Source organism: Cebus imitator, unplaced genomic scaffold, assembly GCF_001604975.1.
Source record: "Cebus imitator isolate Cc_AM_T3 unplaced genomic scaffold, Cebus_imitator-1.0 Scaffold251, whole genome shotgun sequence".
NCBI classification, from domain to species: domain Eukaryota; kingdom Metazoa; phylum Chordata; class Mammalia; order Primates; family Cebidae; genus Cebus; species Cebus imitator.
Window position 1 is genome coordinate 2,587,182 of NW_016107566.1, and position 14,454 is coordinate 2,601,635.

General features: G+C 35.3%; 1 protein-coding gene and 1 non-coding gene across 4 annotated transcripts in view; both read left to right on the top strand.

The window, feature by feature from the left end:
- The window catches only part of RBM46 (RNA binding motif protein 46), a 60,157-nt gene that overhangs the window by 3,208 nt on the left and 42,495 nt on the right, over window positions 1-14,454 (top strand). For all 3 annotated transcript variants that reach the window (XM_017498796.2, XM_037727967.1, XM_037727968.1), the window contains exons 2-4: window positions 11,048-11,209; window positions 12,140-12,607; window positions 13,101-13,883. In XM_017498796.2, coding sequence (XP_017354285.1) covers window positions 11,059-11,209; window positions 12,140-12,607; window positions 13,101-13,883 — 1,402 coding nt within the window. In that variant the 5' untranslated portion in view covers window positions 11,048-11,058. The remainder of the gene's footprint in view (window positions 1-11,047; window positions 11,210-12,139; window positions 12,608-13,100; window positions 13,884-14,454) is intronic.
- LOC119467006 lies at window positions 2,623-2,814 on the top strand. The gene has a single exon (XR_005195520.1). It is a non-coding gene; the product is annotated as a U2 spliceosomal RNA (small nuclear RNA).

A 14,454-nucleotide genomic window follows, 5' to 3' on the forward strand; every position in this document is an offset into this window, starting at 1 on the left:
TTCTATTTTTTTTTTGAAAGTGAGCTAGAAAGGAATCTTTGAAAGTCTAAAATTTAGGGAAAAAAATATATATATCTAAAAGGTAGAGTTAAATATGGCACAACTTTTAATTTCTCAGTTCTACTTTGTTTGCAAAACCATTTTTGTCATTCTCCTACTCAGGATCCCTCTTTCTCTTGAATTCTTTGGCTTAGCATGGTAAGGAAACAAATTTTTAGAATACTTTGGAATGTGGCTCCACATCTGAAAGTGACAAGAGGACAACTGGTATGTCTGTTTTGCCCTAATGTTTAGGACAGGTGTGCTTCCTTGGATATTTAGGTAACACTCTGATTGATTCTGGAGTATTTTAGAATGAATGTATTGTATGCTTGTTTTAGATTTGATTATATTTCGCTGGCTATTCTTGAATTTTGCCTCTTTTAGAAATATACTTTTGTTAATATGTTAAAGTTAAGTAATTTTGAACTTTTATCTTGATTGTGAATTATGCATGTGCATACATTTTGTTTTGGAGGGCTTGAGATAACACTTTTGTTTTTTCTAAAGAGAGTACGATTGGCGACTCTTCAGTGTGTCTTTTACTTCTGTAGTTTCAAGCTTCTATAATATTTTGATTGAGATTTCTTGAGATATACAAAGTCCGGCATATGTTTCCAGTCATTCTCTAGTAAAAGGAGCCTTTAATGTGTATTGACTGGCTTGTTATTTCAATATAAGACTCTAGATAATTTCTTTAAAAATAGAACTTTAGAGACATGAATTAACCCAAAAAATAGGTCTGTAAAGCAGTTGCAGGGGTGTGCTGGATTGCAGAAATCAGCCATTTGGAACTAGCTATGAATTGCAGTTAAAAAAAAAAAAAAAAAAGTCTTGTTTATTAAGTTAAATTCTACATTTTGGATAAAATGGGAGCATATTTATTGCTTCTATAACCAGTAAGTAGCATATGTAAGGTACCATACTAAGGCTTGTGCAAAAGTAATCGCAGTTTTTGACATTACTTTGAAAATTTGTTTGCATTGTTAATAAAATTTGTTTGCATTTTTATAGACATAAAGATGGCTATTAATGGCAAAAACAGCGATTACTTTTGCAACAGCCTTAACTAGGTTCTTGTTTTTTCTTTCACTTTTCCCTGTAGCATGTTTAAAAAATATAAATCTCACAATTTCCTATTCACATTGATTGTATCAACAAGATCTTTAGTGTGTAGTGGGCCAGTATGATGTCCTGTGGGATGTTGAGGCCATTGAAACCTTCAACTAAATTATGGAAGAGAGTTGAGAGTTACAAATTTCTGAGGTGACATGACACTCCATGGTTTGGCCCCTTGGTCTTTTCAATTACTAATTCTGTGACCTTAAGCAGTACTCTTTGACGTGTTTGCTTTTGGTTTTCTTATCTACAGTATTGAAGGTCATCTAAGGCCCACTTGAAGTTCTAATATTTTCTTGTTACAAAATCTTCAGTAATGGCAAAACCTAGAGTAAAACGATATTAAGCTGAGAAGAGTAGTTGTATCATTTAAAATGCTCCTAATTTTAAACGAAGGGTGATAGAAAAACATTGACTTTTTTAAAAGACAAAAGGCTGAAAGTTGGTTGCTCAATCCTTACCTTTTTTTTTCCTTTGAGACAGAGTCTCGCTCTGGAATGCAGTGGCCCAATCCCGGCTCACTGTAACTTCCACTTCCCTGGTTCAAGCAATTCCCCTGCCTCAGCCTCCTGAGTAGCTGTGATTACAATGATTACAGGAACATGCCACCATACCTGGCTAATTTTTTTTTGTATTTTTTGTAGAAACAGGGTTTCACCATGCTGGCCAGACTGGTCTCGAACTCCTGACCTCAGGCAATCTGCCTGCCTCAGCCTCCCAAAGTGCTGCGATTACAAGGGTGAGCCACTGCACCCAGCCAATCCTTATCTTATTATTGGTTCTGATTAGAAAAAAATAACATTTCTTTTATCCGAATCTATTAATAGTACATGTTTTATTTATTGCATTTGGTGTCACATAAATCTGTCCATGAAATATAGTGTAAGATACACATTCGATAATACAGACATAAGACTTTTCCCTTGATAAAAATTATTTTCTACTTTCTATTTCTGCCATTTAGTAAATGTGTAAAGATACTCATCTGAAATCTTCAGTTAAAAAAACACAATAGGCCTGGTGTGGTGGCTCATGCCAGTAATCTCAGCACTTTGGGAGCCCAGGCAGGCGGATCACTAGGTCAGGAGTTCAAGACCAGCCTGGCCAACATTAAAATACAAAAATTAGCTGGGCATGGTGGCGTATACCTGTAGTCCCAGCTACTTGGGAGGCTGAGACAGGAGAATCACTTGAACCTGGGAAGTGGAGGTTGCAGTGACACAAGATCATGCCACTGCACTCCAGTCTGAGTGACAGAGCAAGACTCCATCTCAGGAGATAAAAAAATGCCTGAAGTTAGTAAATTATAAGAACCTACAAACAAGATAAAGAAAGATGAGATAGTACTTAATGTTGAAATGAACAAGAAAGGAAGAATTGAGGGTAAGCTGAATAGCTTTTTTTCCTTCTCTGGAGATAGATCTTTATGGCATAGCTTTATTATTTTTTAGTAAGTGAGTTTCTATTGCTTCTCTGCCTTTTGGCCAAGATCAAGTATAGTATGTGTTCTTACCAGCTTAATATCTGATATATCCTGTATCTGAGGACAAAAATATTAAATGGATTTTTGGAGCAGGGAGATGGAATAGGAGCTTGCTCCATCTACTCCACACATTGATCTGGTATTGCAGTACCTTCAGGAATGGGGCACCCCCTCAGGTTAAATTTTTTAAAAAAGCAAAATGAGTTTCTTTAGAAATCTCGTATACCCATTTTTCAAATGTAGATGCATCTTAAAACAAATTCTCAGGGCCCAAATTGTATTGATGGGTAAATATTGTGTGATATTACAATTATGACAGAATCCTGTTATTACTCACTGGTCAGACTAGGGAAGTTTTAAGATGTTTTCTGTTTATATTTGGACAAATAGCTCTTGCTAATATGAAAAGTTTTATCTTTGAAAAGGGGGGGAAGTTAGCCATTTCATGGATGGGACAAGTGAGTAAAAGATCAGAGGGGAGGTAGGAAGAACTGGCAGGTTGAATCTGATAAGATGAAATTAAGTTGATTTTAAAATCTGGTAACTTGATATAGGGCAGGGCAGATTTGAGGTTTTCGGTGACAGCATGCTAAATTTCAACCAGCAATAGCATACAGCTGTGTAGTTGTGCTGCTTCTCCGTACTGGTAGAGTTTTCAATTCTGGCCACCACACTTTTGAAGGAAAATGGGACAGGGTAATGAGAGAACATAAACTATATCATATAAGAAACAGTTAAGTAGCATTTTCCCATGGTTCTGTAGAAACTTAATATATATGACAAGAACAATTAAGGTATCATGCTGAAACACTTGAGTTAAAGCTGGAAAGTTCTTTTTAACGGAAACTTTTCATGGCCTTAAGTAATGCAGATGATCATTGTGATACTTTTAAGAGGGTTGTATAGTGATTTCTCAGATGGGTTTAGACATGGAACACATTTTGGAGACTGGTTAATCACCTCTGGAACAATGTTTTAAGGGATGCCAGTTTAGGAAATATTGGATTAAAATAACTGGTAATGAGGTCAGGTGCTGTGACTCAACGCTTGTAATTCCAGCACAAGAGTTCGAGACCAGTCTGAGCAACATGTTGAAACCCCATCTCTGTAATAATTAGCTGGGTGTGGTGATGCGTGCCTGTAGTTTTAGGTACTTGGAAGTGAATCATCTTTCAAATGCAATTATATGAAAGAGGCAGGTTCACTTTGGCCAGAAGGTTAAAATCATGATTGATTTGTGAAAGTTACCAGGAAAGAGATTATGATATATTATAAGAAATAACTTTCTTAAAGAATTATTCAAAGTTTAGTTGCTCTAGAGGATAAGTTCTTTGTAAGAATCAAAAATAAATGAGGGGATGGATGCAGCAAACCACCATGGCATATGTATACCTATGTAACAATCCTGCATGATCTGCACATGTACCCCAGAACTTAAAGTATAATTAAAAAAAAAAATTAAAAATAAGATGGATACCTGCTTTGTGACAATATTATGAAGAGATACCCATACCAGGTGGGTAGTTGAATTAGATAATTTTTAAGATCTATTATAAATCTAAAATTATTTTTATTAGGGGTTTTCCAAAAAGTTTTGTTGCTGTAATTTTCCATCTAAGTTAATACAGTGTCTGGGTTGTTTTAAAAGCATGCAATAGTTTTTCAAAGAAGGTATGAATAATTGATTTGATGTTATAACATAAAAACAATTGTGAAAAAAATCTGGATTTAGGTACTTGTGTTGCTATTTGTAAGTTATATGACCTCAAGTAATCACACAGCTTTTCAGAGATGTGGATTTTAAATATCTAAAATGACGGTAAGGTTAGGAGACCAGGATTTGGGCAGATTTCTGATTTGAGTACCATATTTACCTTAACCAATTTGTTAGCGCTGTGACTTTCTTTCTTAGTCTCGGTTTATGTATTTTTCAAATGAAAAAGAAAAATACTTACAGGATTACTATAAAGAATAAATAAGATAATGTATATAAAGTACCTGTCATTATATGTGGTATTCAGTCCCAAATCATTAAATGTAGAAATAAACATAAAACAGAATTTCATAGTTTAGGAAAGTAAAGGTCAGAGTTGTAAAGTGTTTGCCAAAGATCTCCTGACCAAGAACTGGAATTCAGGTCTTCTCTCACACAGTTCCATTATTTTTAGTTAAATCATGGTGTCTCTCCTTCCCTGTCTCATTCATTGAATGAACATTCATCATATGCCAGGGAGTCTGCATGGTGGTTGGGATTCAGAAATGAAAGGCTAGACCCTTCTCAATGTCTGGTAGTGGGAGGCAGATGGAGGGAATTGACAGTCACAACACTCTGAAATGGATCTGTGATATAAGTACATATAAAGGAATACTCGATTTAGAGTTGAGAGGGAGAGTCAAAAAAGTTTTTCCTGGAGAATATTAGAAGTAGGAAAGGCCAAGAGAGTAGAGGACTGTGGGAACAATCTATGTAAAGGAACATATGTGAGCACTTGGCATATTTGAGAATTTGCAAATAGGTCAGCATTGTTGGCATATAATAAGAAATGAAGCTGGAGGGACAGATGCTGAAGAGATCCTTATGGCTTTCTGAAGAGTTTAAATTTTGTTTTTAAGGAACTGGGAAACCCCTGAAAGTGCTTTTTAATTTTAATTGAGTATCACATGCTCTTGATAATCACAGAAAAGTGAGAAGTAAAGGTTACTTGACTCCTTATTCTTCCTTACATATAACTACCAGTAAAGTTCCTTGTAAATTAACATTTATATATTCCTACACAGCCAACTATGAATATGTACATGTGTATCTTTTAACAACACATACACAGTTCATATGAAAGTAAACGTATTATTCTCCTACTTGCTCTTTCTCACATATTTCTTGAATATGTTTTATATCAGTACATGCAAATCTATGGCATTCTTTAACAGCTGCATAACATTGCTTGTGTAGTTGTACCCTGATTTTTTATTCAGTCCTCTACTGAAGAGCAGCTAGGTATTCTCTAGACTATCATTTCTACCTAACAGTGTTTCAGTGAGCATTCTTATGCTTATATCTTTGTATACTTTTGCAGATATCTGTAGGTTAGATTGTTAGTAATTATGAAGTATATGTGCATTTTACATTTTGGTAACTATCATCAAATTGCCCTCTAAAAGGATAATTTTAGTAATGCATATGTGCTAGCAGTGTATGAAGTCTTAAGTTTTTCTTGAGTTTTCTGTGGACTTCCCAGCAGATAATTATTGAGTACCTTCTGTGTGCCACAGACTATGGTGGGTACTAGGGAAAGTACAAGTACAAGACAGAAGTGGTCTCTGCCCTCATGCAGTCCAGAGTTTGAACCATAGGAAGTCTGCAGGTGTTTTGTTTGGTCTGTACAGTTTTGTTACTGTTTTGCAATTGAATTAATTTTTAGCTTTTAAATATTGAGAGATTTTGAAAAATTGGAAAATTTGGTATAACTGGGCAAGCTGGGTTCTCTTGTATTAGTTTGCTGGAGTTGAGTAGCCACTGCCCTTTTCAGACGGTGCATTGGACTTTCTAGGAGCACAGTCCATTCCATTTCTTATGGTCTAATATCTCGACCTCTTAACATTTCTTGCCAGAGTCTTGTAAAAGCATTTGAGTTGATTGTTTGATATTCAAATTTAAAATACCTAAAACTGAACTCTGATCTTACCCTGAAAACCAGTTCTACTCACTCTTCTTCATCTCTGTCCTTGTTGCTTAGGCCAGAACTGTGGAATCATCCTTTACTTGCCTGTTTATCTCACAGTCTTTATCCAGTATGTCAGAAAATTCTATTGGATGTACTTCAAAATATATCTCAAATTAGACCACTCATCCCTTCCACCTCAACCTCTCTGGCCCATGCCACCATTATCTCTTGCCTGGATTTTAGTAGTAATCATCTAAGTGATCTCCCTGCTTCTACCCTTGCCCTTCTAGTGACTTCACCGTGTAACAGCCAGATGATTTTTTTAAAATGAAAGAACCTATTACTCGAATGCTCAAAATCTGTAGTAGTTCCTCATTTAACTCAGAATAAAAGCTAAAGTTTTTAAGAAGCTACCTGACTTACAAGGTATACCTTGTACATGCCAAACACGCCTTTACACTAAGGCCTTTGTCTTGGTTTCTCCATTTGTATGGGATGTTCTTCCCAGATAGCTGCAGGGGTGACTGTTTTGGTGAAGTTTGCATTGGCTTTCCTGTTTAAATTTGCATGTTCTCTTCCCTTGTCAACATCCCACTGACCCATGTGCTCTATTCCTGTTCCTTTTTTCCCAAAGCATTCTTACTTCCTCATATATTATTTGCTTATTTTTTTTAATCATCTGTTATTTTCCCCATTAGAGTGTAAACTACGCAGGGGAGAAATTTTGGCTTTATATTTACTAATAATATTCCAGACAGAAGGAATAGTGCGTATTTGTTGAACAAATGAATGAATTTTGAGTTTGCAGGCCCTGATGTGCAAGTTTTTTTTCTTACTGTTTTATTAGATATTAATAATATAAAATACGTTTATAGTGCTTATATGCAAAGACCTATTTTAAAACCTTTATTTTGAATCCTCTGAATCCTTCTACCCTGAGATAGAAACTATTATCTACTTATTATAGAAAGTAAACATAGGCATTTGAGAGGCTAAATAATTTGTCCAAGGTCATAGCTTAGTAGAAGGAAGAACCAGGATTCAGATTTTTTTAGTTAGTCTTGAACCTGAGTCTGCAGTTAACTACAACACTATGTTGTTCTTTTTGTTTTAAGGAAATTAGCTCTTTATGTTGTGTTACAGATCATTTTTCTGTGTAATTTTTTGACTTGGTTTTGAGGTATTTTTGCCTTCTAAAGTATTTTTTATGTAGTTAAAAAAAAATCTATTAATTTTTTTTCAGGCATTTGTTTATTTCAGACAGGATGTTGCCCTGTTGCCCAGTCCAGAGAGTAGTAGTATACAATCACGGCTCACTGCAGCCTCAAACTCTCAGGTGCCTTTGAGGCTTTTAAACTTACTTTTTAGAAGGATCTTCCTGATTTTAACATTAATAATTTAGTCATTTTCTTCCTTATTTTTGATTTGAAATAGAAGTTTAAGATAAGCAGATATATATTTTGTTTCACCTTGACAGCATTATAGAGATTTTGATTGAGAGGAACAAAATTAAAAGTTGGAACAATATTTAGGAACCTAGCACTAATTGAAGTAAGAAATAATTGTCTGAGAACAGGCTGTAGGGATGGACAGAAATAGACTGATTTCAAGAAATATTTAGGGCCAGGTGCAGTGGATCACACCTATAACCCCAGCGCTTTGGGAGGCCTAGGTGAGTGGATAGCTTGAGCTCAGGAGTTTGAGACCAGCCTGGGCAACATGGTGAAATGCAGTCTCTACACATACACAAAATAAATACAAAAATTAGCTGGGCGTGGTGGTGTGTGCCTGTAGCCTATAGTCCAATCTACTTGGAGGACTGAGGTGGGAGAAACACTTGTGGTGGGAAAATCACAGGAGGTCAAGGCTGCAGGAGCCAGCTTCACACCACTGCACTTTAGCCTGGGTGACAAAGTGAGACTCTGTCTCAAAAAGTGAAATAAATAAATATTTGATAAAATCTTCAAGTCTTAGTGACTGATGAGCTGTGCATTAAAGGACTCTGGGATAACACTTGGATTTCTCGTTGTAAGAGTTTGGAAGAGAGAAAATATGTTTGTTGGGTGCCATTTGTTGGTTGAATCGATGAATCATTGAAATGATGTACAACAGAAAGGAACAGGTTTAGAAGATTAAATGGTATTCAGTTTTTCATATGTTGAATTTGAGATGCCTTATGAATATCTCATTTTCAACACTTAGGTTCATCAGGCAGTTTGATAAATGAGTCAGCTTAGGAAAGAAAACTGGACTTAGAGATACTAGGTTTAGGGAAGTGAATTAGAAACTCTGTGAGTTTATGATCTACTTTCTTGCCTTGTTTTTTCCCCCCAGAATTATTACATTGGATGTAATATAAAAATTGCTTGGAAGCAGCTATAAACTGTAAAAAGACTGTGTGTGTATGGTATGTATGATAGGATGTTTTTGTAGTTATATTCATTACCACTCAGAAAAGAGTATTAGTGTTTCTGCAGTGGAGTTTGTGATGAGGATGGGAGTAGAAAGGATGTCACCAAAGAGTCACTATTCTAGAGCAAAAATTCAGATACTTTAAAACTAGGAAGGACTTAAAGGCTACCAAATTTAGCAATGACAACTTATCATTTCTGAATATTCCATTTGCATAAAAGCTAACTTGGGCTTCCTGTTCTTTAGGAGACTTTCAGGTAAAGTTTTAACAGAAGATATGCCAAATTTTTTTCTCGGAAGGGATATTTGTGATCAAGAGAGCCTGGGTTTGAATTCTGTCTATGCCACTTTCCAGCTCTGTGATCTTGAGAGGGTAGTATGGTTTCTCTCTCTAAGCCTCAGTTTCTTCTATTGCTTATATGGAAAGAGTAATTTTCTTTTAGCAGTGGTAAGTAGCTTCCACTAGCTTAGAGATTAGAGATAACGAAGTGTCCTGGCATTTCTAATAGACCTATTAAGTAAATAGAACCTCTTATGATCAGTATTCTCAGCCTGTTTTTATCTTGTTTGACAGCTTTATTTTGAAGCCAGTTACTCTAAAGATAAACTGAACAGTTGTTTTCAAAGCCATAGTTATTTGCAGATGTTTAATGATTTGAAGAGATCCAATGTATGCATAAAAATTGGTATTGGTAAATATTTGTATTGTCTAAGCCAAAAAAAGGACTCCTAGAGGATTTTTTTATACCAGTTAACTGATTTGTAATTCATAAAATCTCTGAGATAGGCATTATCTGCATATTGCAGATGAAGAAATTGAGGTATAGAGGAGCTAAGTAACTAACATAAAATTATATAGGTAGTAAGTGAAAAGAAAGGATATGAATACAGACAGTCTGTCTCCAGAGCTTCTGCTATACCAAGTACTATTGAGGATAACTCAGTGACGGTTTCATTTGCCTTAGAGCAGTGATTCTTTGTAGACATCCTTTCCACTTCCACCCTCGTGACAGAATTTACAGTAAAGATGCTTGTACTCCTCCCTAGGTGTGTATCTACCATATCACATGTGCGCCTCAACCTTTGAGAAAATGAAAGATGTTTCTGAAAGAAAACAAGTGATGCCTGTGATAGCAGTGTAGGTGCACAAAAAATTAGGAAGCACTGCTTTCTAGTATTTATCAGAACTAACCTTTATTTGACTCTTAGGGAAACTCAACAAGCCTTTTACATACATAGTTTCCATAAATTTTAGCAGCAGCCTTGTGGTAACTTGTGTTGCTACCCCATTTTCAAATGAAGAGACTAAGATGTAAAGAAATTGAATAAATTGCCCAATTGTACAACTTGGAAGTCTGAAATGAAAGGGCTGTGACTCAAAATTTCATACTTTAAAAATGTTATGCTATGATGACTTGTTTTTTATTTATAATATTGAAGGATCTATTGAAAGTCAAAATAGCTTTCCCCATGTACTCTCCATTCTGTGAATTTTAATGTTTGCATCTATTCATGGTAACACTAAATGAGAGAGATATAAAATTAACTGAGAGACAGAATAAATCAAAGCCTTGGTTTTTTTAGGCGGAAAAAACCCCTAAAGGATATGCTAATTAAGTTCATTTTTTAAAAATTAAAATACATTTTTATATATGTGGTCAATATAGATCTCAGCTCTTCTACCCTAGCTCCTGCTCATCTGTTGACATAACTTTAAGTTGCTGCCAACTGGAATTCACAGTAGCTCCTGTTTCTGCTCAGATGATAAGTGGTTGTGTTCCCTGTTCTCTCTGGTAAGAACTTCTAGTAGATAGGAACAGGGTTGATTTGATGCACTGTTTACTTATTCCAGCCATCTGTTCAATTTCTGGTAACTGGCGAAGCTCTTGAGGATCGCTGACAGTGAGCAGTTTAGCATTAGGCTATGTGTATCTGACAAGTGTAAGTCACAGAAAATTTCTGTATGATAAAATGATTTAAACTTTGGGCTATGTAGATTGGCAGATACATTCATTGATGGCTTATATTTTGCTCTTATTCTGTTTGCTTTGCTTTTTCTGCTCTTTCACGTACTTTTGTTTTCCCATTCTTTGTTCCTTTTTCTTTTTTATTGTTTGCGTCCCTTTCTTACAGCTTAAAAGTGCCGCATAATTGATCAGTGAAGTTTCCAAATTTCCACTAGGGAAGAGCCTTGGGGCAGAACCTCAGAGGACAGTGAAGGCTAATTAAACATGCCAGCCACAACTGTGTTTTTGTGCAACCCAAAGAAATGCTTTGTAGATTCTTGGTATTCTGTCATAAACTTAAACAGTATTATTAAACTTTATCTTAGGAACTGTAACCATGAATGAAGAAAATACTGATGGAACAAACGGATGCAGTAAAGTTCGAACTGGTACTCAGAATGAAGCAGCATTACTTGCTTTGATGGAAAAGACTGGTTATAACATGGTTCAGGAAAATGGACAAAGGAAATTTGGTGGTCCTCCTCCAGGTGTGGATTTGTTTACAGTCTTTTAAATTTAATCTTTAACCACATTATGTAGATTAGATGTGTATCCCCACAAGTATTCCAAACAATAGCTCTCTCCTTATAACTGCTTTAAGACAATTGTTTTCACTGTTGAGGAGAGTTAGATTATCAATGTTAATTATAACTTACCCTTGCATTTTTTCAGCCCTGCTCTTGGTCTTAGAAGCAGTTGAGAAAGAAGCTGGGCTAGGTTGGGAAAGAAATCAGGATTAGGAATGTGGGGAAAAGGGTGTTAAAGAGGAGATCTAGATGTTAAAGAGGAGATCTAGTTGTTAAAGAGGAGATCATCTGTGGAAGAATTTGAAACATCAGTGAGTAGGTGAGTGGTGTTTAAACTAGAAAACCAAAGGAAACAGGCAAATAGAATGTTTCACCTTTCTACCAATGGCCAGTATTTTCTTTGCTCAAAAATCCACCAATGTATCACACTTAAAATGAAAATATGGCTTCTGGTTACCTCAGTGGCTTCAGCACTTACCACTTTCTTCCTTTCTCAAGTACACGTTAGCTGTACAAGCTTCCATAATCTATGTCACTCTGACATATAAAGTACTTGCTTTTTCTCTTTCTGAATGCGCTTTATCCAGATAATCCTCAGGGCTCACTCCCTCAATCTATTCAGGGCCCTGCTTAAATCTCATATACCCAGAGATTTGCTTGACCAATTCCTTGATTTTCTTCGTAGCACTTATTACTCACTTACTATCTCCCTTTTCTATTGAATATTAGCTTCATATGGGAAGGGGCTTTATTTTATCCACTGTTGTATGCCCAAGACCTAGAATTCTGAGTGGCACATAACACAGCAAATTTGTTGAATGAGTAAATGATTGAAAGGTGAATATAAATACCTGATTAGAATTTATGTGTCTATTCATTTTTGTTTTTCAGGTTGGGAAGGTCCCCCCCCACCTAGAGGCTGTGAAGTTTTTGTAGGAAAAATACCTCGTGATATGTATGAAGATGAGTTAGTTCCTGTATTTGAAAGAGCTGGGAAGATATATGAATTTCGACTTATGATGGAATTTAGTGGTGAAAATCGAGGTTATGCTTTTGTGATGTATACTACAAAAGAAGAAGCCCAGTTAGCCATTAGAATTCTTAATAATTATGAGATTCGACCAGGGAAGTTTATCGGTGTGTGTGTAAGCTTGGATAATTGCAGATTATTTATTGGAGCTATTCCCAAGGAAAAGAAGAAAGAAGAAATTTTAGATGAAATGAAGAAAGTTACAGAAGGAGTTGTAGATGTCATTGTTTATCCAAGTGCAACTGATAAGACCAAAAATCGTGGTTTTGCATTTGTGGAATATGAATCTCACAGAGCTGCTGCTATGGCAAGGAGGAAACTAATTCCAGGTAAATGGATTATTTTAAAAGTTATTTTCCAGTGTTAACCTTACTACAAATATGGAGATATGATAGTATCCCATGGATCAATATTATCAAAATATATAATGCCACTTAGAGGAATAATTAAGAAATGAAGTAAAATCGCATAATTCTAAAATACAAGAAATTGTTCCTATAAAATCAGTCCTCTTTATGATATATTTACTGAATGTATACACTTTGAACTGTTAATTGTTGTTGAATAAAAACCCTAAGGGCAACACTTAATTCTTCCGATAAAGATCTACCTTTGAAGTGTATTTGTTTTATTCACTCTTAAATTACATCATACATTTTAGTTGTTGGCGTCAGTAAAAACTTTTGTATGAGTAGAAAACAAATGCTTAACCAAATTTATTGATTGTAGTTGAGTTTCTGCTTCTCTGGGGAAACAATTTTACTGAACATCTTTAACTTTATTTTTTGTTTTAATTCTCTTCAAATTAATTTTTTTTTACAGGAACATTTCAACTATGGGGCCATACCATTCAGGTAGATTGGGCTGACCCCGAGAAAGAGGTGGATGAGGAAACTATGCAGAGAGTTAAAGTTCTCTATGTAAGAAATTTAATGATCTCAACTACAGAGGAAACAATTAAAGCAGAATTCAATAAATTTAAGCCTGGTGCAGTTGAACGAGTAAAGAAACTTAGAGATTATGCTTTTGTTCACTTTTTCAACCGAGAAGATGCAGTGGCTGCCATGTCTGTTATGAATGGAAAATTCATTGATGGAGCAAGTATTGAGGTAACACTAGCTAAACCAGTAAACAAAGAAAACACTTGGAGACAGCATCTTAATGGTCAGATTAGTCCCAGTTCTGAAAATCTGATTGTGTTTGCTAACAAAGAAGAGAGCCACCCAAAAACTCTAGGCAAGCTGCCAACTCTTCCTGCTCGTCTCAATGGTCAGCATAGCCCAAGTCCACCTGAAGTTGAAAGATGCACTTACCCTTTTTATCCTGGAACCAAGCTTACTCCAATTAGTATGTATTCTTTAAAATCCAGTCATTTTAATTCTGCAGTAATGCATTTAGATTATTATTGCAACAAAAATAATTGGGCACCACCAGAATATTATTTATATTCAACAACAAGTCAAGATGGGAAAGTACTCTTGGTATATAAGATAGTTATTCCTGCTATTGCAAATGGATCCCAGAGTTACTTCATGCCAGATAAACTCTGTACTACCTTAGAAGATGCAAAGGAACTGGCAGCCCAGTTTACATTACTTCATTTGGGTAAGTTTAAAACTACTTTAAACAGTGTAGAATATGATAGTAGGAAATGCTGTAGATTATTTATAGGTTTATTTATTTCAAACTCAACATTAGTGGTAAGTATATGAAATAAATTTTGTCTCAATTTTATAAAGTCATAACTTTCTTGAAACTTGTGCCCTGTAAAATCTTTCTACATTTAACTTTTTAAGCATTACTTAACCACAGGAAAATTTGGTTTTGATTTACTATAGTGTTCATAACCCTGTTTTATTAATTTATTGTTTTTGTAATGACTTGATTCTCATTTGAAATAAAAATTTTTTTGTATAAGTTACAGGATATGTTAATTAAACCAGTTTATAATAAAGTGTCCCTGCATCTTTGGTGAAGTCTACATGATAATGTTTTTGAGGGAGAGAGGTAGGGAGTTAGTAAAATCAGCGGGATTTCAGATGGGTCATGTGTTGACATAGCTTTATGCTCACCAATCTGGAAATTTGTCATTATCACTCATGAAAGACAAAAGGCATCTTTAAGAGATATTTGTGACCACTCTCTCTTTTAACTTCATGCTTTTCAAAAAGTAATT